Below are 27842 nucleotides of genomic sequence, written 5' to 3'. Positions count from 1 at the left end.
GGCTCTGCCAACATGGCGTGATCCAGGATGCTGCAAGACAGACACGAGGCTGTCTCCTGCCATTTATACATCCCTAAACCTGCAATAAGGGTATCCACCCCAATCTCCTCACTATTCATTCATTAGGTTATCTTTGAGCCCACATCCACAGACACCTAGGCCTGGTGGGGCCCTGGGGGGAGGACCAGCCTGCACTCTCCACACAGTGTGAGAAGCGCTGGTTGTTCATCCACAAGGGGCAAGAGCCACACAGTAGGACAGGGGAACCTGGATGTGGCAAGGGGTGGCCTGGCTGCTCAGAACCAGGGACCTCTGAGAGACAGAGGAGCCCAGCTGCTGTGTTGTTTACCTGCATTTTATCCTTAGGTTAACTGAGATCAGGGAAGGCCCGTGGCCTGTGGCATCGGGCAAGCTGGTGGCTATGACTAGGACAGTGACTGGAAGGGAGGAAATTGAGGGGTGCCCACAATGTGCAGGTGTGGTAATTGGGGGTAGGGCTGGGAGGAAAAGAAGACTCCAGAGGGATTCCCAGGATGGAAGTGAGTGTCACTGATGGGCACGTGGGGCCGGGAGGCAGGACTGGCTCGGGCAGGGACGTCGGACAGGACAGACCCAGGAATCAGGCTTTGAGGTCCAGCAGGCAGCCAGCCCACCACAGAGCTGGCACAGCACCTCAGTAAGTGCATGTGGAATGAGTGAAAACTGAACTTCTGGTCCCTAAGAGGTGATGTAGGGACCACCAGAAGGGCCACTGACCCTACCGTGCCTGAGAGTGCCTGGGCTGTGCCTGGGGTCTCTGTCCTGGGCTATTAAAGACCACTTGTGAAGTGTCTGTGCCCAGCAGGCTGGGCTCCTGGCCCTGAGGACACCATGTGTGGAGGTCACTGTGAAACCCCTACTTTTCCTGTGGCCCGAGTGTCCTGGGAACCACAGTGCAATGTGTCCTCAATTGTCCAAGCCCACATTTAGAGGTGTGATGACAGAGCTCACCACAAGGTGGCGTTCATAGGTTTTCTTAATTTTTAATTTCCATCCCCCATGACAAACTTGGGATCCTTCTGTGTTGCTGAACTGCACTCTGACTTATTCTTCACAAGTTAGGGGGCTGACTTGGAGTGCTGTGGGTTCGTGCCACTACGTCCAGCTGGGGAACACAGGCCAGCACTCCCAGACCAGAATACCAGTCCTCATTTAACAACTCAGTTTGGATGGCAGCCCCCAAAGGCACAATAATGCAACATTCTGACTGGCTGTGTGACCTCAGGCAAGACATTTACTTCTCTGAACCTCAGCTTTTCTAAAATAAAGAAAGTGGGGGTAATAATCATTCCTCTCCCATACGTTGTTGGGGAAAGTAAGGACAAATGGAAGCAGTGCTGTATTATTTTCTTTATCAAAACCCTTCAGCCTGACCTGTGGTGGCGCAGTGGATAAAGTGCATTGATCTGGTATGCTGAGGTCACTGGTCTGAAACCCTGGGCTTGCCTGGTCAAGGCACATATAGGAGTTGATGCTACCTGCTCCCCCCCTTCTCTCTCTCTCTCTCTCTCTCTCTCTCTCTCTCTCTCTCGCTTTCTCTCAAATGAATAAAGTCTGAAAACTCTTTAAACCCAGCCCTGCACAAGGACTCCAGTTCAATTTTCCAGCCATCGTTTACAGAGCTGTGCAGAGTCCCCACCAGGCCCCTCGCCCCGTGCTGCCTCTGGAGGCAAAGAGGAGTGTGAGGCAGTGACTGCCTCCCGGGGCCTCAGCCTGGGGATGTCTGTGTCCACGGGTCCTCCCTGCATGCAAGATTGTGAGTGACGCCCCTGAAGTCTCACAGTCAGTGTGTGGCCCATCTGGGTATGGACCCTGAGCATCCTAACTGCCAGCTTGAGGTGACAGGAATTCAGAATAGTGACTTCAGCCCTCCCAGGTAGAACAAGGTTCCTTTGGATACCTGCCCAGTGCCTGTTAACACATTGGTGTTAGGCTGGATGGTCCTGCTGAGTGAGGAGCCAGTTCAAACTCCAACATCAGGATTTATAAGAAAGCAGTGTCAGATTGCTTCCAGAAATGACATGGCTTCCTGTCATAATAGGAGCCATTGTCCACTTGGTGACTCAGGGCCTCCTGGAAGGTGGATCACATGATGTACTTTTCCTTGAGTAAAATTCCCAGGAAGGGTCCCCCACTGTGTGGACAGTTGGGGCTGCTTTCCCCTCTCAGGAAAGAGGCAGCTGGTGAGCCTGGCTTCTCCCTGAGGCCTGCTCAGCCAGGGAATGACAGGAAGTCAGATTGGGCTATAAGGAGCTCTTTGCAGGTACCTGATAACAGTGGCTCTTTCTGTCCCTTTTCAAGAGGATCATCCCACTTGGAAGTGTGGCATTTTGGTTAGGAGCACAGACCCTGGAGCCAGACTGTGTGGGTTCAGATCTCAGCTCTACTACTTACTCAGTTGGGCAGGTGACTTAACTTGACTGTAGCTCAGTTTCCCATCTGTGAAGTGGGCTGCTATGAAGATTAAATGCGTTCGTTGTGTAAAGTGCTAAGAATAGTCCCTGTCACATAATAAGTGCTAGGTAAGTGCGAGCTGTTCTGTGTCTTGTCTACGTGCCTTGCTTTGCCTTGTGTTGATGGGAATGCAACAGCGAGCAAGGGAACCGAACATTAATAAAGCAGCATTATAGCTGAAGCATGGTATGTATGTAGTTTGTGACACTCTTAATAACCACATAAGGCAGTAACTCTCATTTTTATTTGACCCATGAGGAAACAGAGGTTCATTGTCAGGAAGTGGCTAGTGCCAGGTCACCTCTGCTGCAGAGAAGCGACCAAGTCCTCAGCCCCCAGGCGGGGGCATTCTCTGCTGCCCTCCCTATCTTCTGGCCCCTGACTCCTAGGTCCTCAGCTGCCTCTCAGTGGCCCCTCACTCTAATCTGTCTGACTTGGGGGTCAGACACTAGGAAGCAACCATCTCAATTGGAGACACTAAGGCCCCGGAGAGGAATAACTTGGCCAGGGTTACTCTGCAGAGCAAGCAAGGGCAGGCTTGGGAGCAAAATCAGAGCATTCGGGCCTGTCAGCCACTTTAGATACAGTCACGTGCAACCCCTGATTTAACTGTTGAGAAACCAGGGCCAGGAATGGTAGCGAGTGGTGGCATTTCTCCTAGTGTCCGGCTTTGCTGTTGCTGGTGTCCTCACCTGGGTGGGTGGGGTTGTCATTCACTGAGTGCTGAGCCCGGGAGGCAGGGCAGCTCAGGCACCCTGATTTGGTTTGAGCAGGCTGAGTGGGAGGGTTTTATGAGATGTCAGCTACCAGGTGAGCGGGGTGCAGCTGGGAGTGGATTGGCAGAGGGGGCAGGAGCGGAGGCCAGAAATGGGGTCCTTAGAAATCCTGGATTAGCAGTAGAAGATTACAGAAGAGTCTGTTACCTGTAAGGAAAGTACTGACTCTGAACAATCAGGCATCAGGATTTCTATTAAGCTTGAGTGGGAACTAGTCAATTAGTGAGTCCGATTAGGAAGAGGAGGAAGGGGAGGAAGAAAGAGAACTAAGCCTCAGAATCACTTGAAAGGACCTGAACTTTTTACAGATGGGGAAACTGAGGCTGAGAGGTGGCAGAGACTTGGTTGAGGCCACGAGACCCAAACCAGGCCTCCTGTCTGCTTGCCGGCTCCTGCCACCGCATTCCAGCATATGGAGAATAGCTCTCCTCACTGAGCCAGTGCAGTATCTTTCTCAGGGTCCCTGGAAACAGAGAGAGCAGCTGGCTCTTTCCCCGAATCTGAGCCCTTTCCTGTGTCTGCCTGAGCTCCCAGAGGTCACCCCTGGGGTCAAGGCTATCACCAGCCCTCCATCCACACACTCTCCCAGCTCTCAGCCCTTTGTCTCAGATGGCTGACAAGATTTCTTCCTCTGACTGGCCTGCCTCTCCCCTGCTCCAGAGCTGCTGGCCCAGGCTTAGCCCCCCAAGAAAAGAGGCCCCAGAATATCCCTGGACCATCTCATTTGGGCAGAAATGCCTTCCAAGGAAGCGGAGGCCTTGACGTTCTAATCCCTTTCTTACCCACAGGGGGCAGTTTCCTTTTTCATAACGTGAATGCGGAGGTCGCAGCAGCAGCTCCTTGCCTCTCCACAAGTACACTGTCTCCCAGGCGCAAAATTCCAGGAATGCAGGGCCCCGAGAGAGGAAGGCCGCTGGCCTTTCAATTTCAAGGTTAGCTGCAGGGAACAGCAAGTCCCTTGCAGAGTGGCTGGAGCTAGCTCCGAGAGTCTGAAACATTCATCCTGGCACCCAGGCTGGTGCAACTCTGGACCAACAGGGATCTCGGGAGGTTTCCCATAACCTCACTCACCCACCTTCAGACCATGCTCACTGACTCATCCTCCCCTTCACACACCAAGTATTTACTGAGCACCTACTATGTGTCAAGTCTCTTCTAGGCACTAGATTTTTTTTTGGATATATCAGTCAAAACAAAGATCCCTGTTCTCAAAAAAAACCCAAAACAACACCCAAGTACTTTAGGAGAGGACTGCCTAGAAGAGGCCTCTGTACTATTCCATGTATGCCCAGAGACAGGGGGTATAGTTGTGGGTGGGCCTGACCTCCGTACTATTCCATGTATGCTCAGAGACAGGGGGTATAGGTGTGGGTGGGCCTGACCTCCGTACTATTCCATGTATGCCCAGAGACAGGGGGTATAGGTGTGGGTGGACCTGACTTTAAACTTGCTCTGTTTTCTGATCTTGGGTGGCTGTTTTGACTTCTCTGAGCCTTATGTGGAGATAAAAATTCTTACTTTATCCTCAAGTTGGTTCAATATAGGGTTACCATATAAACCAGCAGTATCTCCAAGGGGAATGAAAACACGTCCACATAAGAACTTGTACATGCACGTTCACAGCAATAGTATTCATAGTAGCCCCAAAGTAGACAACCAAAATGTCCATCAACTGATAACATAAATGTGGTATGTCCATATAATGAAATATAACTTGGCAACAGAAAGTAATGAAGTACAGACACATGCTACAACGTGGATGAGCCTTGAGACATTATGCTAAGTGAAAGAAGCCAGACACAAAAGACCACATGTTATATATTTCCATTTATATAAAATGTCCAGAATAGGCAAGTTTATAGAGACAGAAAATAAATTAGTAATTGGCTAGGGCTGGGAGGAATAGAAGAATTAGATGGCTAAGGGGTATAAGGGTAATTTTTCAGGGTAATGAAAATGTCCTTCATTTATTATAGTGATGGACACATATCTTTGTGAATATACTAAGTTACTAAAGTATGAGTTTTATGGTTATGAATTATATCTCAATAAAGCTGAAAAAAACTTTCTACCACACAGGGGTCTTTGAGAATTACATGGCCTAAGTATACAATGTACCTGACTAACATAGTATCTGGCATTCGGTGCATATCAATGGATGCTAACTTTTATTCTTTAATAAGCTTCAAGAGGCTGATTTACATACGAGCATAAACATATGTTCCTTGTCAACCTAAGAACCATGCAGCCTTTGCTACTCTGTGTCCTGGTTGAGCAGATGCTGCTTCCTTACTCCTAGTCCCAGCCCTTTCTTTACTTATTGAAATCTTGTCCGTATCACAACACAGCTCAGACACCCCCTCAGCAAAGTCTCCCTAATAGTCTACCTCAAAATCCTGGGATACTTTCTGTAGTATCCCCAATAGCAGATATTCAGAGGCAAGATCTTGTCACAATCTGTCTTTTTCCAAAATTTGTGAACACAGTCACTGGATGTGTCCTGCCCTCTGTGTCCAGCATGGCCCCTGGCACAGAGGGCAGGATCCTGTAACTGAAGTGTTCACAGCACACATGCTCCGTCTTCCTAGGCACAGCACCTGTGGTGGGTACAATTCTCAGATGGCCCTCATGACCTTTGCCCTTTGGTTACATGGTGAGAGGAATTTTGTTAATGTAATTAAGATTATCTATCAGCTGACCTTAAGACAGAGAGATGGGCGGGCCTAACCTGGTCACAGGAGCCCTTTAAAAGCAGAGTTGTCTTCCACTGGTAGCAGAAAGGGCAGTTGGAGAGGTTCAGAGCTGGAGACAGATTTGACTTGAGAGAGGTTCTCCATTGCTGAGGTGGAGGGGTCCACAGGGCAGGACCTGGGAGTGGCCTCTGGGAGCTGAGAGCAGACCCCTGCCGACAACCAGAAAGGAAACAGAGCCTCAGTCTGACAACCACAAGGAATAGAATCCTGCCAACAATCTATGCGCTGGGAAGCAGGATACTTCTCCAGAGCTTCTAGATTAGAGCCCAGCCCAGCCCACACTTTGACTTGATCTTGGTCTTATAAAACCATAAGCAGAGAACTCAGTTGAACCCATTTGGATTTCTGACCTACAGAACTATGAGATAATAAGTACAGCTGACCTTTAAACAACACATTTTGAACTACATGGGTCCACCTACATGCAGTTCTTTCATCTTGTAAAGTGACAACGTAAACTTACAGTATCAATAAATACAGTACAGTACCATAAATGTATTTTTGCTTCCTTATGATTTTTTTTTTTTTTTTGTGACAGAGACAGAGAGAGAGTCAGAGAAAGGGACAGATAGGGACAGACAGGCAGGAATGGAGAGAGATGAGAAGCACCAATTCTTTGTTGCAGCTCCTTTAGTTGTTCATTGATTGCTTTCTCATATATGCTTTGACCAGGGGGCTACAGTAGAGTGAGTGACCTCTTGCTCAAGCCAGTGACCTTGGGCTTCAAACCAGCAACCTTTGGGCTCAAGCCAGCAACCATGGGGTCATGTCTATGATCCCACGCTCAAGCCAGCAACCCCACACTCCAAGCCAATGACCCTGCCATGCTCAAGCTGGTGACTCCATGCTCAAGCTGGCAACCTCAGGATTTCGAACCTGGGTGTCTGTGTCCCAGTCTGATGCTCTATCCACTGCGCCACTGCCGGGTCAAGCCTTATGATTTTTTAAACATTTTTTTCTCTAACTTACTTTATTGTAAAAATATATTATATAATACACATAACACAAAATACATGAATCAACTGCTTATGTTATTGGTAAGACCTCTAGTCAACAATGGATTATTAGTAGTTAAGTTTTTAGGAAGTCAGATGTTATTCTTGGCTCCTTGACTATGCAGGGCATAAAGTCAGCACACCTAACCCCTGTGTTATTCAAGTGTCAACTGCGGGTGTTATTATAATATTTTGTTTTTTAGATTTTTAAAATGTATTGATTGATATTAGAGAGGGAGGAAAAGAGAGAGAGAGAAAGAGAGAGATAGAAACATCAATTTGTTGTTCCACTTATTTATGTATGCATTCATTGGTTGATTCTTGTATGTGCCCTCACTGGGGATTGAACTCATAACCTTGGTGTATCGGGATGATGCTGTAACCAACTAAACTGCCTGGCCAGGGCCTGTGGGTGTTATTTTAAACTACCATGTTTGTGGTGATTTGTTTTGCAGCAATAGAAAATTAATATGACACCTGTCTGTGGAGAAAAGTTTTATTGCCATTTTAAAAGCAAAGTGCTGTCACTTGCCCAGGATTGCACAGCCCGTTCAAGCCAGGGCTGAAAAGAGGCTAGGGCAGGGATCAGCAAACATTTGCTATAAAGCTCCAGATAGCAAATATTTTAGGCTTTTTGAGCTATGTGGTTGGTTTCTGTAACAACTCCTTAATTCTAATGTTGTAGAACAAAAGTGTTATGTAGCCCTGGCCGGTTGGCTCAGTGGTAGAGCGTCGGCCTGGCGTACAGAGGTCCCGGGTTCGATTCCCAGCCAGGGCACACAGGAGAAGCGCCCATCTGCTTCTCCACCCCTCCCCCTCTCCTTCCTCTCTGTCTCTCTCTTCCCCTCCCACAGCCAAGGCTCCATTGGAGCAAAGATGGCCCGGGCGCTGGGGATGGCTCCTTGGCCACTGCCCCAGGCGCTAGAGTGGCTCTGGTAGCAACAGAGCGACGCCCCGGAGGGGCAGAGCATCGCCCCCTGGTGGGCGTGCCGGGTGGATTCTGGTCGGGCGCATGCGGGAGTCTGTCTGACTGTCTCTCCCCGTTTCCAGCTTCAGAAAAATACAAAAAAAAAGTGTTATGTAAAGAATGAGCTTGCCTGTGTGCCAATAACACTTTATTTATGGACACTAAATTTTGAATTATGTAATTTTCCATGTATCATAAAATATTATTCTTCTTTTGATTTTCTTCAACCTTTAAAAATAATGTGCCTGACCTGTGGTGGCACAGTGGATAAAGCGTCAACCTGGAATGCTGAGGTCGCCAGTTTGAAACCCCAGGCTTGCCTGGTTAAGGCACATATAGGAGTTGATACTTCCTGCTCCTCCCCCACTCTCTCTCTCTTCTATAAAAAAGTGAATAAATAAAACTTAAAAAAATAATTTAAAAACCCCCTCTCCATAAGTAGGCCATATGAAAACAGGCAGTGAGCCAGATTAGTGTGTGGGACATAGTTTGCTGACCCCCCAAGCTCAGGTGCCCGACTTCTAGCCCAAATAGTGTGATTCTGTAGAGTGGCTAACAGACTGGGGAAAAGGGCTCTGGACATCAGAAATCTGAGTTTAGGTCCCTATTATACTTCAGATTCACTGTGTCACTACAGGCAATTCACTTTCCTTTCTTGGACCTATAAAAACAGACCAAAGAAGACCAGTGGTTTTCAAAGCTTTTCTCCACCAATTCTCCAGCCCCATGATACGCTCCCCACCCCCACCCCCCAAAAAAATTGACACAGGACTCTAGCATCAAAAACTGATAAAAAGGGCACAGGCTCTGACTGCCTGGGAGAGGAGCCAGGGTCCCTGCCTGCTCCCGCCCACCACACCCTTCTGCTCCTTCTGTTGAAGAGGCATGCTGGTAGGTCGATCTGGTTTAGAAGTTACATGTCAGTGTCTGAAACTTTTCAATGGCATACGGGAAAACAGGGCTGAATTTCTAGAATCTCAGTTTTATTTTCCCTTATATTTCTGTATACCATATACTTATATATTTATATATTTTCCCTTGCTGCGGAACATGGGCTGATGTTCTTTGATCCAGTTAATCTTCAAAGCCTAACTAAAATATCTAAACCAGAGTTTCTCAACCTTGGCTTTTGACACCTGGGATGGATTCATTCTTTTTTCTTTTTTAAAAAAATTTTTAATTTATTCATTTTAGAGAGGAGAGAGAGCGTGGGGGCGGGGGCGGGGAAGAGCAGGAAACTTTAACTCCCATATGTTCCTTAGACCAGACAAGTGCAGGGTTTTGAACCGGCGACCTCAGCATTCCAGGTCGATGCTTTATCCACTGCGTCACCACAGGTCAGGCCTGGAATCATTCTTTAAGAGGACTGTCCTGTGTACTGTAGGGCGTTCAGATGCCAGTAGTATCCCCCCTACCACAATTATCATGGTTGTGACAACAAAAATGTTTCTACATATTGCCAAACATTCTGTGGGGGTCGCGAGTGGACAAAACCACCCTGGGCTGAGAACAATGGTGTAAACCCTGCCCTCCTTCAGGAAGCTGAATCTCAGAATCCTACTGCTATTTGGCATTACTGAATGTGCTCAGAGACCGTTCTTTAAAAATAGTCTCACCCTAGACCGTGACCAGCCTTGGCTGCATTGCAGGCAGACCTTGAGATGCCCCCACCCCATAAGCTTTCTTCCCTGCCTGTGGAAGTGAGCTATGCTCCTAGGTAGGGGACAGAGCTACCCACCAATATTGTATTCCATGCCGTTCATGACTTATATTCATGGTGGGCCTATTGCACACCAGCTTTGAGATGGCACGAGAGGGTGGTGGTTGGGAGAGATAGGACATGAGATATCTATTCGTGCCTTCAAGATGCTGTCTATAGGGAGCCGGATATGTAAGCAGATAACTAGAATGCAGTGAGATATGAGAGGATGTTCATGGTGAATTGTGTGAAATGAAAATAAAAGCTATTAAAAATGGTATGCAATGTACGACCAGCTTATTATTTTTTTTAATGTACACATTTGGAAAGAGATATAAAAACATTACAGGAGGGTGATGGGTATGCAACATAATTAAATGTCAAAATAACCTGGAGATGTTTTCTCTGAACATATGTACCCTGATTTATAAATGTCACCCCATTAAAATTAATAATAAAAATAAAATAAAATAAATTGAATAGTACCAACTTTAAAAAATAAAATATTTCTATTCATGTATTCATTTTTATTACATGCAATTTATATTCATTATATAAAAAATAGGGAATAAAAATGAAAAAATTGAAAAAAAAAAAACGTTCCAGGAGTTGGTTGTCTCGAGGTTGTGGTCCTTCAAAAGGATGCTGGTGGTAGGAGGTGGGGAGGGAGAGAGGAGGCTGTGCAGGAAGATCATGGATTCTCTCATTGCTCCTCGTCTACTTACAGATGTAACAGTAATAATAGCAATAACAATAATAGCCAATATTACTAAGTACTCACTGTGAGCCAAGCACTGTTGCTAAGCACATTACGTAAAAACTCGTTTAATCCTCACAATGATCGTAAGAGGCCTGATTCCAGTGCTTGTTTCTCATTACTTCTCCAAATGTGGTTGTGTGTCCCAGAATCACCTGCCCAAGAGGGTGGGGGTAGGAGGGTGGTCAGAGCCTGTGCAGATGGGGCTCCATTTAGAGAAATGTTTTTCTTCCTTTACAGGGTTGGTTCTTTATCTGTGAAGGGGGATATTCTGCATATAGGCCTGGAAAGTTCAGACCAATATGGATTTTGGCACCTCCTGTTCCCACTTGCTGCCCCTCACTTATTAGCCAGGTGACTCTGGGCAAGACATTTACCTCTCAGCCTTCATGATTTCACGGAGTGACAATTAAACAAGAAAAACAAATATAATATTGTATGTCAACTATAATTGAAAAATAAAAATTTTAAAAACCAAGAAAAATGGCTGGCTAGTGACACTTGTAATAAGTGGGTGCATGTGATAGCTCCCTTTGCTACCCTGGTGACCAATTCTGTCCTCTGAGTCTCTGACCTGGTACCAAGGAACATCTGAGGCTGCCTGCTCAGGAAGGGACTGCAAGTATACCTAAGTCTGTGGGGCTCCCCGGAGCTCCCAAAAGGTGGAGAAGAGGAAGAAGATGGAGCCAGGAGAACTGGGCCAGATCCCTGAGTTCCCATCAGCACCGAGTTCCAGTGGTTCTGGCCCTGCTGGGTCTGGCTGGGTCTTAAGCCAAGTCACATCTAGTCCCTGCCCTCAGAGAGGTCACCACTGACGAAGAAGATTCACAAATGGAGCCATTGTAATTCGAGGGTGCACCCTCCCAGCTCTGTGGGGAATCACTGGCAGGGCTGAGAGGACTGGGCCCTGTCCCCTGCCTTATTGGAGCAGCAGGAAAAGAAAACAACAAAACACAAACCTAGTCTGGTCTGGGAACTGGCTCCCTTGGATCCACGTGAACTTGTCAAGGTTTAACCAGCCTGGGACTTTGTGCAACCTTTGCACGTGGCACTCCTCCAGCCTGGATGCTATGCCTCCTTCCCACCTTCCTAAGATAGCACAGCTGTCCTCCCATAGAAGGACTCTCTCTCTCTCTCTCTCTCTCTCTCTCTCTCTCTCACACACACACACACACACACACCTGACCCTACCTCCAGGGCCTAAAAACTGCTTTTAGCCTACACTTGTTAAATGGCCCCAGCGCTTAACCTGAACTGCTTAATTAATTCAGTCCTCACAAATTTGTGAGTTGGGATCTCCAACCCTCCTCTGACACAAGTCAGGTGGGAGGCCCTGCTCTCAAGCCCCGTTCTCCCTGGCCTCTCACCGACAGGGGCAGGAACCTGGTGGGGTAGGAGTGTAAATACGGGCCATTATTTTTGGAAATGCCTTTCTCTCCAGGATGCGAGGTCTTAGGGGGTCTCCGGTAGGGCTTGCTCTGAGATTGACCTCTCTGAGAAGAAAAAGCTAGTTAATTAAACCGAGTGTGGGGTAAAACAGGCCCGTGATTATCCCTCTTTGGGCCTGTTTCCCTTGCTGTAAAAACAGGAGTGAGGAGGCGTGGGCTTTGGAATCCTAGATCCCTCTCTGACTTGGCGTTGATGACTCTCCGAGCAGTTCAGCTCCGATCCCAAGCCCGTCCCAGGTTAGAGAGCAGGGAAAGACAGCCCTAAGGACTGACGATTCCCGACAGTTCCAGGGTGGTCCGGGTAGCAGCGGGCCCGCCGCTCCTCGGTGCTGGGAAACCCTCACCCCCGCCAGCCTCGCTGTCGCTGTGGCTTTAAGGTCGGGTGGGGCCGGCTGGGCGGCGGTGCGGCACCTGGAACCGCCTTAAAGTCGTGCGGAGCTGGTCCCCCGAGTCTCCGCGGGACCCGGCGGCGCACGAGGACGCGGATCCCAGGAGAGGTGGGGGCAGGGCGAGCCCAGGGCCCGAGCCGAGAAGGCCCAGCCCCAGTCGGTCACCACGCGGGTCGCGGGCGGAGCCCAGGCTCCGCGCGCCCCTCGACGCCCCCCGCACCGCTCCCGCCAGGTAGCAGAGCTGCTTCTGGAGCGCACAGCCCGGGGACCCGCGCCTGCCTGTCGAAGGCGGGTTGGCACCTCCGCTCCGGGTGCCGGGCGGCGGGCGCGGACGGCACGGACGGCGGCTAGCGGGTTGGAGACAGCAAGGTCTCGGAACGAGAGCCGGAGCCCGACGTCAGCGCGTTTGCGGGGCGCGGAGGTTGGGACTAGGGGACCGCCGCCGGGGCCACCCGCTACCGGCCGGCTGCAGCCCCGAGGCACGCCGTTCCCAGGTTCGCGCAGCTCTCCGGTCCCGCAGCCACCATGCCTTTACCTTCACCCGGCTCCCAGCGCCTGGACCGCGCCTGACCGCTGGCCGCGCGATGGCTGCGCCCCAGGTGGGTACAGGTTGCCTTCGCTCCCTCCTTCGGAAGCTTCTCGGCTCTTTCTAACGCCCACCCCGTCGGAACCCTTTCCCTTCACCTTGACCACGGTGGCTTGGTGGGCAGTCTGCACACTCAGGTCTCTTCCTGTGTTCTAATTCGCTGAGTGGCCTTGGTCCATGGTGCTCAGGACCTCAATTAACCCACTGGTTAAGTGGAGATGGTTTGAACCACTTCTTGTTCAGAGGAAATGGTTCAATTAAAAAAAATTTTTTTAAACAGAAAATAGCACCTCAAGTTCTCTTCTTGGTAGCAGGACAGCATGGTGTTATTGTGCCCATTTCACAGAGAAGGGAAGGGAGACTTGGAGAAGCTAGGTATCCTGCCCAGTGTTGGAGCCACAGTCCCTCCTCTGTCCAGCTCTATGTCACGAGCTTTGCTTACAGCTCACCATCTTGCCATCTCATCTTCACAGCTTGCTCCTCCCTGGGAGGTAGGAATGTAGAGTTCAGAGATGTTGAGCTGTCTGACCAAGGTCACAGAGCTGACAGAATGGCCACTGTTTGAGGGGCAGTCAGATGCAGGGAAAGGCCTCCTCTGGCTGGTGGGAGTTGGGGATGGCAGATGCAGAAAGGCACCTGGGAGAATAAGGTGTTGGGCTGGGTCTTGAAGGGGCGGGGCTGTGAAATGAGGGCCCTGGATGCCGACAGAGGGCTCCCCAGGCTGAGAGAACAGCACCGGTAGAGGCCCCCAGGCGGCCTGAGTTTGGATGTGTTTGTGTGTGGGCCTATGAGGAAGGTGAGGGAGGGGCCCGCCTGGCAGACCCTGCCCAAGTGCCAGGATCAGGAGGGGGACTTCTTTGCGATTGGGGTTGTTCTCTCCAGGGCAGGCAGCTCTTTCTTCCTCCCTCAAGAGGGTCTCAGGTACACAAATGTAAGAGGCAAGGAAGCTGCCGGAAGACTCCTCTCTGAAGCAGGTCAGGGCTAGGAGACCTGGGCCAGGACACCCTGCTACTGACAGTCAATCGGAACTTTGATCTGTAATCATAATGAAAACTGCTGCCCAGCAACACAACAGGCTGCCAGGGGACACTGACACCCTCCATCCCCTGGGGGTGGCAGATTAGCAGGTGCTCTGCCTATCCATGGGGGGGGGGTCCGCGTGGAAGGAGGGGGACCCACACAGAGGGAGATTACTGCACCTGCGAGAACATGCTAAGGGCGATTGCCGGGGCTTGTCTGAGGAGGGACGGTGTATTCTAGAAACTGAGAACTGCCTGTGCCAAAGACTTACAGACACAGCTCTTCATAGCAAGATCTGAGCTTTATACAGTACTAAAAAATACAGATATGGTCGCATCTCCTGGGTGCCCTGACCAGGAATCGAATCTGGGACTTCCACAAGCTGGGTTGACGCTCTACCGCTGAGCCAACTGGCCATGGAACACACAGGGATTTGAGTCAGATTAGACCCAGTTTCAAATTTGGCACTAACCTCGGGCAGACTGTCACTCTCATAGCCCCATGTTCTCGGGACATATTGCCGCTGCGAGGATTAAGTGGGGGAATGCCTGGAAAGAGCTTGGTGTGGTGTCCAGCCTGTGTAAACGCCCAGCACACACCTGCTGCCACCATCATTGCATATGGAGGCCGAGGGAGAAATGCAAAGGAAACATCCACATGGGATCATGCTCATCTCTGAGGAGCAGGCTGATCGATAATTTCGGTTTGAATTTTTGTTTATCCTTTTTTGGTTTTCTCCTCTTCCCACAGTAAAAAGCATCATAAGTGGCCTTAGGCAGGAAGGAGTTTTTCAAGTGTTGAGAAACCCAGTCTTATCTGGGTGTGGGCAAAGTTCCTCACCTTTCTGGCTCCTGTCTCCTCATTTGCAAAACAGGAATATCTTTCCTTGCCCTGTTGTGGGCAGTCAGGTGAGATGCTGGATGTGAAGGGCCACTGTCAAGTGCCATAATATACAGTCCAGGGCTTACGACGATTGATTTGCTGTTTGTTTCTTTTTTTCTTTTCTTTCTTTCTTTTTTTTTTTGTATTTTTTTTTCTCTGAAGCTGGAAACGGGGAGAGACAGTCAGACAGACTCCCGCATGCGCCCGACCGGGATCCACCCGGCACGCCCACCAGGGGCGACGCTCTGCCCACCATGGGGCGATGCTCTGCCCCTCCGGGGTGTCGCTCTGCTGCGACCAGAGCCACTCTAGTGCCTGGGGCAGAGGCCAAGGAGCCATCCCCAGCGCCCGGGCCATCTTTGCTCCAATGGAGCCTCGGCTGCGGGAGGGGAAGAGAGAGACAGAGAGGAAGTGGGGGTGGAGAAGCAAATGGGCGCTTCTCCTATGTGCCCTGGCCGGGAATCGAACCCGGGTTCCCTGCACGCCAGGCCGACGCTCTACCGCTGAGCCAACTGGCCAGGGCCTGTTTCTTTTTTCCAATTTGGTTTCTTGAGCTTTTCCTCTGGACGGTCTCTCCTAGCTATCTGACCTTGGGGAGGGGGTAGTCGTTCTTTTTCTCCCCCCATGAGAATGCCTTGAGCTGGAGACAGGAGGCCCTTGCCCCAAGGACAGATTCACAGGGAGAGAACTGCAGGTCATTTGTAAGCGGTGTTTTTCTATACCCTTTAGGTGGTCTGGGGACTCAAGAATTGGGATCCAGCCCTGGCCGGTTGGCTCAGCGGTAGAGCGTCGGCCTGGCGTGTGGGGGACCCGGGTTCGATTCCCGGCCAGGGCACATAGGAGAAGCGCCCATTTGCTTCTCCACCCCCCCTCCTTCCTCTCTGTCTCTCTCTTCCCCTCCCGCAGCCGAGGCTCCATTGGAGCAAAGATGGCCCGGGCGCTGGGGATGGCTCCTTGGCCTCTGCCCCAGGTGCTAGAGTGGCTCTGGTCCCGGCAGAGCGACGCCCCATAGGGGCAGAGCATCGCCCCCTGGTGGGCAGAGCGTCGCCCCTGGTGGGCGTGCCAGGTGGATCCTGGTCGGGTGCATGCGGGAGTCTGTCTGACTGTCTCTCCCCGTTTCCAGCTTCAGAAAAATAAAAAAAAAAAAAAAAAAAAAAAAAGAATTGGGATCCACTCCTAGAGCACCTCATTACATAGATAGGTTCTCTCTCACACATGCATGTGCACACACATACACCCTCCCCCACATTTTCTTTTTGATAACATGGGTGGATTTATTTCTTAACCACAAACATATTTTAAAATACATTTGGGAATGTGACCTTTAAAACATATATTTTAGATTATAATGGACCTACAGCATTATGTCAGTTTCAGGTGTACAACATAGTTATTCATTTTTTATATATCTTACAAAGTGATCACGACAATAAATCTAGTCACCATCTGCCACCGTACATAGTTTATTACAATGTTGTTGACTCTGTTCCCTATGCTGTACTTTACATCCCTGTGACTTTTAACTAGAAGTTTGTCCTTCTCCTTCCCCTTTCCCACCCCTCCCCCTACCTCTCTGACGGGAAATGAGCCCTTTTGAGATCTGAAGCTTCAACTACTGTAGCTTGAACATTGTGCATGCCCCTTGGCTCCGGTAGGAGCATGTCTTTGAATAGCTGCACAGCAGGGTATCGTTCTGACGTACCACGTTTGGCTGTGCAAGGTCCCATTCAGAGAGTGTTTCTGGTCATTGAAGTCTCTCTGAGGTCTGTGAGTCCCTTGCTTCTCTGGCTCGGCTTTTGGAAGAGGAGATGGTGCCGCCCGGGCTCTCCTAGCAGCATGCTGGAGCACCTGCTCTTTGTACAGATGCCACAACAGGCCCGGAGCAGTTGACAGGCCTACCCAGGGCACAGCTGGTGAGCTGCTGAGTGGGGCCAAAGCCAGGTTTCGGCTTCATGGCTGGGTGCTGAAGCAGCTGAGGCCCTCTGACTCTTCCCCTCACCCAGCTGTGAGGCAGGGTTTTCACACAACAAACACTTGGCAGCAATACTTTCCCTCATCGAAGGGAATTTCTTTAACAAGTGCTTGTTTAACACCTATTATGCACTAGACACTGGGGGATGGCGCAGTGAACAGGCCCATATGGACAGCAAAGGTGATCATCACAGACAGACAAATACCCTGGTCCAATAAGGCCGAGGGGATTGGGTGTCTGTGTCACCAGCGAAGGTTTCTTGGGTGGAGCCGCGAGCTGAGCCTTGTGGGGAGATAATGGCCAGTTGCCAGGACCAGGCAGAGGGAACAGCATGCACAGCGGCCTTTGGGGACAGCGTGGACATGTGTTTCAGCCCCCTTTTGTCTGGTTTGGGGCAGGTTCCCTCCCAGGGTGTCTTTTCTTTGCCTAATTGAGATAACACTCTATGCGTAATTAGGTATCTAAATTGAAAGAAGTAAGCTATGAAAAACACTTCCCTCATATTGTTCAACATTAGTGCTGAGCTTGAGTTTGTTTTTTTTTAATTTTAAAGACTTTATTCATTTTAGAAAGGAGAGAGAAAGAGAAAGACATAGCTAGATAGCTAGATAGAGAGTGAGAGAGAAGGGGGAAGGAGCAGGAAGCATTGACTCCCATATGTGCCTTGACCAGCCAGGCAAGCACAGGGTTTCGAACCGGTGACCTCAGCGTTCCAGGTCGATGCTTTATCCACTGCGCCACCACAGGTCAGGCTGAGCCTGAGTTTTTAAAAATAAGTCATTAATATTTTATCTAGAGGTCATGCTGTGGTTTACTCTCCATTTCCGTAGAGTTGGATATTTTGGCTCTCTCCAAATTAGGATCATTATAAATAAGGCCATAGTGAACTTTTTTTTTTTTTGCACACTTTTGCTTCATATCATGAGTTTTACCTTCGGACTTCTCAGTGCCCTCCCTCAGACTTGCTCCTTTACCTGTCCTGGGTTTTGGTGTATTCCTCTTTCACATGGAGACGAGTGTCCACCTCTGGGGACTGTGACTCGGTGAAGGGAAGTGCTGCTGCCAGCCCCGGTCCTGGCAGGCCCGGTGGACCCGAGGGTATCACTCCTCTCTCTCCCAGCCTATGGTGGACACAGTGGGGAGTCTTATACCCACCAGGAGATGAGGCCCAGAGTGGACACAGCCACACTTACTGAACTTCTACTCAATACAAGGTGTGGTGCTAGGAGCTTCGGATATGTTAGCTGTGACCCTCAGAACAGCCCTGCAAAGTTAGGGGCATCATCTCCATTTCACAGATGAGGAAACTGAGGCACAGAGAATTCAAATGGCCTCTTCAAGGTTGCGCAGTGACCTCAGGTGGAGGAGAACTAAGACTCTGGTTGGCAGTACCTGGCAGGCCTCTTAGATGCCCATTTTCCTCCCCTCTTTCTTTCTCCATGTCCAGACTTGCGACAGGGGCCGAGTGGCCTCCACCCTCCGCTACTGCATGATGGTCGGCGGCACTGTGGTTCTGGTGGCTGGGACACTCTGCTTCGCTTGGTGGAGTGAAGGGGACACAGGTGCTCCACCCAGCCATCTGGCCCCACCCACTACACACCCCACGCCTGAGGCCCCCAGGACCCTGCTCAGGTCCATCAGCTTCTTCTGCTGTGGGGCGGGCGGCTTGCTGCTGCTCCTTGGCCTGCTGTGGTCCGTCAAGGCCAACACCTGGGGACCACCCCGACGGGACCCATATCACCTCTCCAGAGACCTGTACTACCTCACTGTGGAGCCCTTAGAGAAGGAGAGCTGCAGGTTAGTGGGGAAGGCTGGGGGCCGCAGGGTGGGGCCAAAGGTACGGCACCATCCCATCATCATGAGTTTGCTCATCACACTCTGATAGGTTTCCTTCCTGGACCAGGCTTTGCCTATGTATGCTCTGGGGACTTGGTGGCTGATCAGCACAGTCTTAGAGAAGTTTAAAGCCCCATGACAGGTAGATGTTGACAAATCAGAGTTAGAGCTATGAGAGAGGCCCAGACATAGTCCTGTGGAGACATAGATAAATCCAAGAAGGCTTCCTGGAAGCGTTGAAAGCTGAGCTCAGCATGGTATGAGGCAGAGTAGCACAGGGGTTTAGAATTAGGCACAGGAGTCAGACTGACTGGATCCTCTCCTGCTTCCCTCACTAACTAGTGGTAGGACTTCAACTAGATCATGCAACCTCACTGACCCTCAGTGTGCTCATCTGAAATAAAACAAGAATAATAAGAGCAACAATAATAGCGAACACCTGTATAGTATTTACCATGGGCCAGACACTGTTCTAAGTGTTTTCCATATATTTACTCTTTTAATCCTTACAGCAGTCCTCTGAAATAGGTAAGGTTATTAACTCTATTTACAAGTGAGGAAACTGAGGCACAAGATGTTGAGTAACTTGCCCAAGAACACCCAGCTAGAGTCCAGGACTTGGACCCAGAGTCTGTGTGCTCACCCATTCCCTAGCTCAGATGATGTGTATGTAGAACTTAGTCCCATACCTGGTACACAACAGGTGCACAGTAAGTGTCAACCTTCCCTCAAGTGGCGAAGGTGGCGAGAGGCTTCTTAGGCAGGCAGAAGAGCATGTGCAAAGGCTCAGCGGTGGGATGGGGGGCGGAGACAAAATCTTAGACATTTCTCAACCTTAGTTTTCATTTTTACTCCCTCTAAGGAGGCTTTTCAGGCATTTAAAAAAAAAAATCCTCCCCCATGAAATTTAAATACCACAGATATACTATATATTTGTTTATGTTCTGTATGAATATCTGTGCTTTATATTGCCAAGATTCCAGGAACCAACTTTTGCCTTGTTGAGAAAGCGAATTATGCCTGCTCTTACTATGTACTTACTCATTCAGCCAAGCACTGGGTGTACCTACATGTCAGGGGCCTGCATACATCTCCAGTCCTCTGTCCCCTGCAAGGTAAGACCTACCATTGCCCTTTACAGAAGAAGAAGGTAGGGTTATACAACCAGAAAGTGGCAAAGCGTGCTGGCTGGGAAACTCAAGCTTTCGCATACTACTCCGTAAACAGATTTAGATATATTAGGGGGTTAACAGACATCCGGGAGATGGCCTGGAAACTAGACACCTTCTTCCCTTAGTTAAAGCAGAAAATGCATTCCGAATTAAGGAATGTAACAGGATTATTCCCACTACTGGCTGAATCTTTGAGGTCAGAGACAATAGAGTATTCAACAGAGGCTACTTAGTCCAATGGTCCGGCCTGGGTTTGACCTGTTAGAGGGAAGGGCAGGGCCTTGGGAACTCTCCACCTAACTCTTCACTTTTCAGATGAGAAGCCTGGATCTCAGAGAGACCATTGACCTACCTGGATACCCAGTGGGTCAGAGGGAGCCAGTCCCAGCCTCAGAGCACTCTAGTCCTGAGCCTGTCCTTCCCCACCCAGGGTGGCCTGAGTATAGGGGGTGGATGTTGTCTGTACACACAGCCATGTTGACCCAACAGGATCTGGGCCACAGCTGCAGGTAGGGCTACCCAGCCTTAATTCCCAGGTAGGCCAAGGAGGAGGCCTACCCAGGAGGCTGCAGAGTGGTCCAGGTTTGGAGACCCAAGTCTTAGATTCAGAACCGGGTGCGGGATATCAGGGAAGCTGCTTCTGCTAACGGCTCTTCCCTGTCCCTGGGGCTGACTCCGCCCCACCCTGCTGCCTGTGGGACCAGCCTCTGGCCCCACGGGGAGGCCACTCTGCTGCTCCTGTCCCGGGCACCTCACTCCCTGGGGGTACCTGGCTGTAACCCAGGTCAGAGAGGCTGTCTAAGCTGAAGACTCGGCCAGGATTTTCCCCTCTTGGACCTCATTTTCTCCATTTATTTATCTACTGTTCTTTCACCCATTTAACCCTATTTCCTGAGCACCTGCTGTATGGTAGGTCCTATGCAGGGGGCTGACAACGTAACACTGCACTAAACAGATAAAACCCCTGCCCTCTGAGGGCTCCCAGTTTTTGTGTGAGCCCCTAAATAAAGTGACTGAACAGAAGCCCCCCCGGACCTCCACCCTCAGTGAGGTACAGCAGAAAAAGAAACCTATTCAGACATGAGGGTTTCGGTCTCTGTTCTTTCTTTGATGAGCTGTGAGCTCTTGAGCATGTTACTTAGACTCCCTGAGCTGTGTCTAATTCTTCACCTGGCAGCTGGGGGTGACAGACCCTTTCCCTAGAGTTGCTGTTAGGGAAAGAGATGAGATGATAGATGAGGAAGTGCGTACACTGTCAAGTTCATGCACACTTTATCTTTCGCTGCTACTTTGGTGCTTTATAGTTTAAAATGTACTGTTATGCCCACTAACTGATTTGAGCCTCCACTGCTTGTGAGCAGAACAGTTTATCAGGTAAGTGTAAGATTTGGGCCCATTTTACAGATGAGAAAGCTGAGGTGTGGAGAGATTAGAGGCTGGATGGGGAGAGGTGTGACAGGTGGAACTGACTTGAGTTTTGCAGTTGGACAGAGCTGGGGCTTTGCCACTTGGTTGATGTGTGATTTTCACTCATCTGTACAGTGACTGAGAGATGCTGTCCCCCAAGATCGTCATGAATGTGAAATAGATTTAGTGTACTTAAGTGTTGGGCAAGGAGAATCTCATTCCTGTCCCTTCCCTTTTCCTACCATGTTTGCCTGACTCAGCTGAGGGCGGAGGAGCCGGGGCCAGGCCAGGCTCCACAGTGGGGGTGAGCTCCAACATCAGTGGAGCTTCCTGTGCATGGGGACCATAGTGACAGACTGCTCCACACAACTGCAGGTGCCACATCCAGAATACACCATGGACAGAGCCTCTGCCATGTGCAATATGGCACTCTACATGGGGCCTGATGGCCCTCAAGTTCCAACATTCTGGACCATGACATGGAGACCTGGGGCTGGGTAGGTGCAGCTGGCCCAGAGGGTGGCCTAAGGGCCAGCCCATGTCTGCCCACTAAGCAAACTTCCTGCAGCAGCTCAGTCACCTATGCCCTGCCCTCTCAGCTGTTGGCTGCTGGGTGGCCCCAAGCATACCCAATGCCTGTGTCATATCTCCAGCGCTTGGAGAAGTGGGGGACGGCTGAGGTGTGGCTGAGGAGTGAACAAGGCAGGAGATATAGGGCTCTGGAAGCCTTATTACCCACATTTTTCTGAGTGTTGTCAAAGCTTTTTCCATTTTTCCTACCCTGAATCTATAAAATGAAAATTGTTACCCCCATGTTACAGATAAGGAGAAACAGGTTCAGAGAGGGTTGTGAGCATGGCCTAGGTCACACAACAATCAAACCTGCCTTGCCTGCCTCTAGGAGCAATAATCTTTGTCTGCCCTCACCTGCAAAGGATGCTGGGGATATTGAGAAGGATGAGGTCCCTTTTCAACTTTCTCAGCTTCCTCAGCTGTGAGGCGCCTGGGCTGGCCTCCAGAGGAGGAGGGTTGTGAGAGGAGTTTGCAAGAGCACTGGGTGGGAAGTACCAGATTAGGCTCCTGGCTGGTATTCTCCCTCAGACTGACACACAGGCTGGGAGTCAACCCCAGGCTTCCCCCACCCCCCGCCTGCATCATGACCCTGTCTGTGGCTAGAGAAGCAAGCCTGCCTTGCAGTGGGCCACTCTGAGGGCTGCGGTGGGCTTGGGCTGAGAAGACACATTGCCCAGAGACAGACCATGTCCCCATTGGGTCATAGGTGCTCACATGAGGGGCATGTGCAGGTTCTCAGCACAGCACCGCCATTGGTCCCTGGAGTGAAATCCCCTCTACTTCCACTTCTGTCCTCTGGGCCAGCCTCTGCCATGGGCCACCCCCTTGTCTAGATAGGCAGGCCCACTGGTATGGACTAAACTGCTTCCCTACCAGCTCCAAACTGATGATCTTGGGTGAGTGACAACCTCCCTGAGCCCATGCAGGAAATCTGTGATGGGTTTTGCTCCCACACGCCTTCCTTGAGGAGACCTTTGAGATTCTGTGACTGCCTTCCATTTGCAGAGCATGTGCTAAGTCCACCCCTGCACTATCTCATTTAATCTGCACACGGTTCTGTGGGGTAGGGGCTTATTGTCCCCATTTACAGAGGGGAAAACTAAGGTCCCAATTAATGGAGTTACTGACCCTGACCTTCCACCAGGAATGTATGTAACAGAGCAGGGAGTTGAACCATCTAGTGCCCAGACTCAACCAGCCCTTGAGTGACTTGGGGTGGGAAGGAACCTTCAGGATCACCTAGTCAGCCCCTTTATCTGACAGTGTCATCCCCAACAGTGTCACTGACACTCCCATCCCACAGGGCCCTGAGAGGGAAAGGGAAAGGGACTCCCCGGAGGTGAACAGTGGGGCCTGAGAGGACTGAGGGCCGCTGTCATTCCCATCAGCACTGATGTGGGGAACTGTTCCTGGAATCCAGCTGCAGAGCCTGGTTGGAGCAGCCTTAGAGGACCTGGTCTCCGCCTCGAGCCCCTGCACAGTGGTTCATTTAAGGGAGCTGGAGGCCAGTCTCAGGAAAGCCATGCCGGTCAGAGATGGACATGGTTGGCTTTATCTTGGAGCTCTATAAGCGGAGGTACTCACTCGGCGGACTTATCACAGCTGGGCCTCAAGCATCCAGGTGGGCAGGAGAGTTAGGTCTCCCGTCCTGCTCTGAGCATCCACAACTCTGCCTCTTGTAAGAGATATTACAGTAAGCTGGGAGCCTTTCTGCCCAAGACAATCACTTAGTCTGTCGCCAAGCTTCTGTCCTCAGACTCATGACATTCAGTCAGTCCCTGCCCTAGAGGACAACCCGGTGGGGTCAGTGTGGTGACAGAGAGCCCCGTGGGAGCCCAGAGCAGGGAGGGGGAGCTTTGCTGGGGAAGTACCAGTCAGGAAAGCTCCCCAGAGGACAAGCAGAGACTGTCCAGCGGGGAAGGGGTGAGGGAGGTGTGAAGGACTTGCCTGGCAGAGACCTGAGGGGGCCTGGTGAGCACATGGGGGCGGGGTGGGTCGGATGGGAGAGCTGTGGTTGGCAGGGGCAGCTCATGCCAAGCTCCAAGTGTGTACAGGGCTCCCTAGGGGCCTCACAGAGAATCTGTCCGTGCAGCCTTCCCTGCCGCCAGCCCGCATCACTGTCTGCCTGGCACGTGGTAGGTTTTGCCCTCGCCCCTGCTAACAGCCTCTTCTCTTGCCCTGTAGGACCCCAGAGCTGGTTGCCGTCCCCACGTACGAGGAGGCCATGCACTGTCCACTGGTTGAGGGGCCCCTGCCACCACCCGCGTACCCCCTGGAGGAAGACCTGATGTGCAGCGCCTCTGGTGCTGCCCTGCTTGGGCCCCAGCCCGCCTCGCCCCTGCCCCTGCCCCGCTACGAGAGCATTGTCCTTGCTGCGGATGCCATCTCTGGAGAGACAATACCTGGCACTGCCCGGCTGGCTCAGACCACAGCGGGACGAAGTCGAGGCCCCTGCCGGCCCTGAGTCCTGAGACAAACCATGAGCTTCCAGTGTCTAATACAGTGCCGGGCTCACTGTCGGCACTCGGCGGGTGTGTGTTTCTCAGAGCTGTTTTATTTATCAATTGCTGTGTAACAAATGGCTTCAAATAAATCTGTTTTATTATCACTCCTGACTCTATTGGTTGCCTGAGCCCACCTGGGTGGTTCTTGTGCCCCAAATGATGTCTGTGGGGCTGCAGTCTTGGGCCCAGCTGGGCCAGAGCATCCAAGATGGTGCACTCATATGGCTGGCAATTAGAGCTGGTTGTCAGCAGGGAGCTCTCTGGTGCAGAGGAGAACACTGGCCCCCAGAGGCGGAGCCAGGACTGGCAAAGGCCACACACTGAGTTTAAAACCAAAAGGACGTGGACTCTGCATTCAGACCAGCTGTGCCTGGGTTCTACCATGTACCAGGTGAGTGACCTTAGAAAAGTGACTTTAACCTCTTTCTGCCTCAGTTTCTTCATCTGTAGAGTGGGAATTGGGAATTACAGTGGCACCAGCTCCTGCCTCAGAGAGCTGAGCTGTGGAGATGAAATGAGGTGAAAGCAGCTGGCATTGTAAGCTCACACTGACTCTGCAGCCTTGGTGCTCATGCATTAAATGGTAAATGCAGACTTCTCAGCCCAGTGACAGGTGTCTATGAAGTATGCAGCAATGGTCACAGTTTGTTAGCAGAGGTACCCCCCCCCCCCAGTGCAAATTCAGCTTCTGCTCCCATATCTCCTGTGACAGGGAGCTGGCTACCTCTCTTTACTTTCTAGACATCGTAAAAAAGTCTCCTTTCTGTCCAGCTACATTCTGCATCCCTACATCTCCACCCTACCCCATTCACAGATGAGAAAACAGCTCAGAGAGGTTAAGTAAGGTTTCCAAGGTCACACAGCAAGCAAAGGTTCAAAGTCCTGCGGTTCAGTCAGTTGGGTGAGAGCGGCATTTCCGGAGGGCCTGCTGTATGCCGGGTGCCCCTTGCCATGTTTTACATTCTCAAGTCTGCTCTGCTACAGGTGGTGTTCTCATTCAACAGGCGTGGAGACTGAGCCTCAGGGAGGTAAAATCACAGAGAATAAAGGCAGAGCCAGTGTTTTTATTCAGGCCTGGCTAGGCTCTACATACTTAGGCCTGGACTGTCTCAGTAGCTGCCCATCCAGTCTCTCTGCTTTTGCCAGGGTCCCCTGCAGTCTCTTCTCAGATAGGAATGGCCTAAGCAAATCCCAGGAGATGATGTAGATGACGGCCTTCTGGGCTCAAGTGGTTCCCAGCTCACCTTGAATAATGCAGTCTTTAACAGTTGTGAGCAGCAGGGGGTGGCGGGTGGGGTGGGGTCAAGGCATCAGTGCCCTCCCCCAGGGTCAGTCCCTGTGTGGGTCTCTGCACTTTCCCTCTTTCCTCCCCAGGGCCCGTTCCTTCCATCCCTGCACCTTTGCTCTGTCCCTCTTCATGCAGCTATCTCTGGACACTATTTAAAACTGAGTTCCCCTGCACTTCCAGTCTCCTTCCTGCCCTATTTGTTTATAACCCCTATTTATTTGTTTGTTTATTTATTTTTATTAGGTGGGAGGTAGGGAGGCAGCGGACAGACTTCTGCATTCACCTCATACCAGGATTCACCTGGCAGGCAAACCTGCTGTGGGGTGATGCTCTGCCCATCTGGGACATTGCTCCATTGCTTGGCAACTGAACTACTTTATTTTGTTTTTTGTGTTTTTTTTTTTTTTTTCTGAAGCTGGAAACGGGGAGAGACAGTCAGACAGACTCCCGCATGCGCCCGACCGGATCCACCCGGCACGCCCACCAGGGGCAATGCTCTGCCCACCAGGGGGCGATGCTCTGCCCCTCCGGGGCGTCGCCCTGCTGCGACCAGAGCCATTCCAGCGCCTGGGGCAGAGGCCAAGGAGCCATCCCTGGCGCCGGGGCCATCTTTGCTCCAATGGAGCCTTGGCTGCGGGAGGGGAAGAGAGAGACAGAGAGGAAGGAGGGGGTGGGGGGGTGGAGAAGCAAATGGGCGCTTCTCCTATGTGCCCTGGCCGGGAATCGAACCCAGGTCCCCCGCACGCCAGGCCGATGCTCTACCGCTGAGCCAACCGGCCAGGGCCGCAACAGAACTACTTTAGCGCGAGAGGCAAGGCCATGGAGCTATCCTCAGCACCTGGGGCAACTTGCTTCAACCATTAGAACCTTGGCTGCAGGAGAGGAAGAGAGTGAGAGAGAAAGAGAGAAAGAGAGGAAGAGAGAGAGAGATTGAGAAGGGGAGGGGTGGAGAAGCAGATGAGCGCTTCTCCTGTGTGCCCTGGTCGGGAATCAAACCTGGGACTTCCACATGCTGGGCTGATGTTCTACTGTTGAGGAACCAGCCAGGGCATAACCCCAGTTTATAACACGTTTAACATTTTACCTTTTTAAATTAGATTTTTATTCCTTTGTTCATTGTATGTTTCTCCACACCAGAATGTAAGCTCTCTGAGAGCAGGGAATTTGTTTCTTTCTTTCTTTCCTTTATGTTTGTATCTCTCTCTAAAGCCTAAAATGGTGCTAGCGTGAGGAAGAGGCTCAGTGGGTACTCGTTACTGAACAAATGAATTAGTTAATGTTGTTATTGGGCCCTCTCTTAGTCCCCAAGTCAGATCTCATGGTCAGACCCTCCCCTCACACTGAATCCTGTACTCCGAGTCCCCTTCCCTTCCTCTCCTCTGCTCCTGCCTGTGCCTGGCCCTTCTTGGTATGATAGAGATAGAGGTTTGAATCCTGCCTTGGTCCTGACCTTGCTGTGTGACCTCTCTTTCTCCCTCTCTCCCTCTCTCTTACACACACACACACACACCAGTTTTCCATTTGTATACCAAAAATAGGGGTGGAGATTTATCAGGCTCTCTGAAATTCCTAAAGGGTTAATGGGGTCCCAGGCTGCAAAGCAGAGCCCAGTCTCCCTCCTGCTCCAAAGTGAGGAATCTCCCCCAGGCAGGTGAGTTAATGAATTGCAGGTCTGACTAGGAGGCACCATTTCAGCCTGGCAGGAGCTAGGAGGTGTAGAGAGTGGAGAAGGCTGTTAGACTGGAAAAACCTTTTGTGCTTTTCTCTCTATACCAACTAATCTGTGAGAGCCCCCAGCAGGGACAGCGACTCACTCAAGGTCAACAGCACCCAGCAGCCTGGAGGCTGAGCCAGAGCCATGGAGCCAGTCTCCTGTCAGGCAAGCCACCTGGTCCTCGTGAGCTGCAGTGGCTTTGCTGTGAACTGGGGACCCTGTGCTCAATGGCAGGGCATGGGGTGGAGGGGCTTCAAAAGCCGGGTCTGCCGCTGCCCAGCCCCAAGGAGGCTTTGCTTCCTCATCTCTTTCCTCCTGGACCTGCTGTTGGTTTCTTCTGCCGCCACTCAGAGCCCACAGCTGGTGCCTGCCACCAGGCCTGGGACGCCAGGGACCCTCAGAGCTCAGGCCTCTCCTGCACGTTCCCTGCGTCTCTCCTCTGGACTGGCCAGTGACCCGAACCCGCAGCTCTCCAGTAGGAAAGTTCCCGATTGTCAATTTCCACACCACCTCCCCACCTCCCCCAGCAACTAATCACTCCTAAAAATTGTTCACTTTAGTCTTTGTCCCCCTGTTTCTCCTAGCGCCTGGCCACTGCACCTCACTTCCAC

The 27842-nt window shown here is 51.0% G+C and overlaps 1 protein-coding gene across 1 annotated transcript; it reads left to right on the top strand.

The window, feature by feature from the left end:
• Positions 1–12526: 12526 nt before the first annotated feature.
• TMEM61 (transmembrane protein 61) lies at positions 12527–24309 on the top strand. The gene is made up of 3 exons (XM_066264995.1): positions 12527–12876; positions 18185–18534; positions 23910–24309. The coding sequence occupies exons 1-3, from the start codon at positions 12862–12864 to the stop codon at positions 24187–24189; spliced, it is 645 nt and encodes a 214-aa protein (XP_066121092.1). The 5' UTR covers positions 12527–12861; the 3' UTR covers positions 24190–24309.
• Positions 24310–27842: the final 3533 nt, after the last annotated feature.

The sequence above is a fragment of the Saccopteryx bilineata genome, chromosome 3 (genome assembly GCF_036850765.1).
Source record: "Saccopteryx bilineata isolate mSacBil1 chromosome 3, mSacBil1_pri_phased_curated, whole genome shotgun sequence".
Taxonomy (NCBI): domain Eukaryota; kingdom Metazoa; phylum Chordata; class Mammalia; order Chiroptera; family Emballonuridae; genus Saccopteryx; species Saccopteryx bilineata.
Note: the sequence above shows the minus strand (reverse complement) of the source record. Positions and strands in the feature narration are given on the sequence as shown.

Coding starts and splice junctions, on each gene's coding strand:
- TMEM61 (XM_066264995.1), top strand. Junction 18,535..23,909: donor TTAGAGAAGGAGAGCTGCAG/GTTAGTGGGGAA, acceptor CTTGCCCTGTAG/GACCCCAGAGCTGGTTGCCG.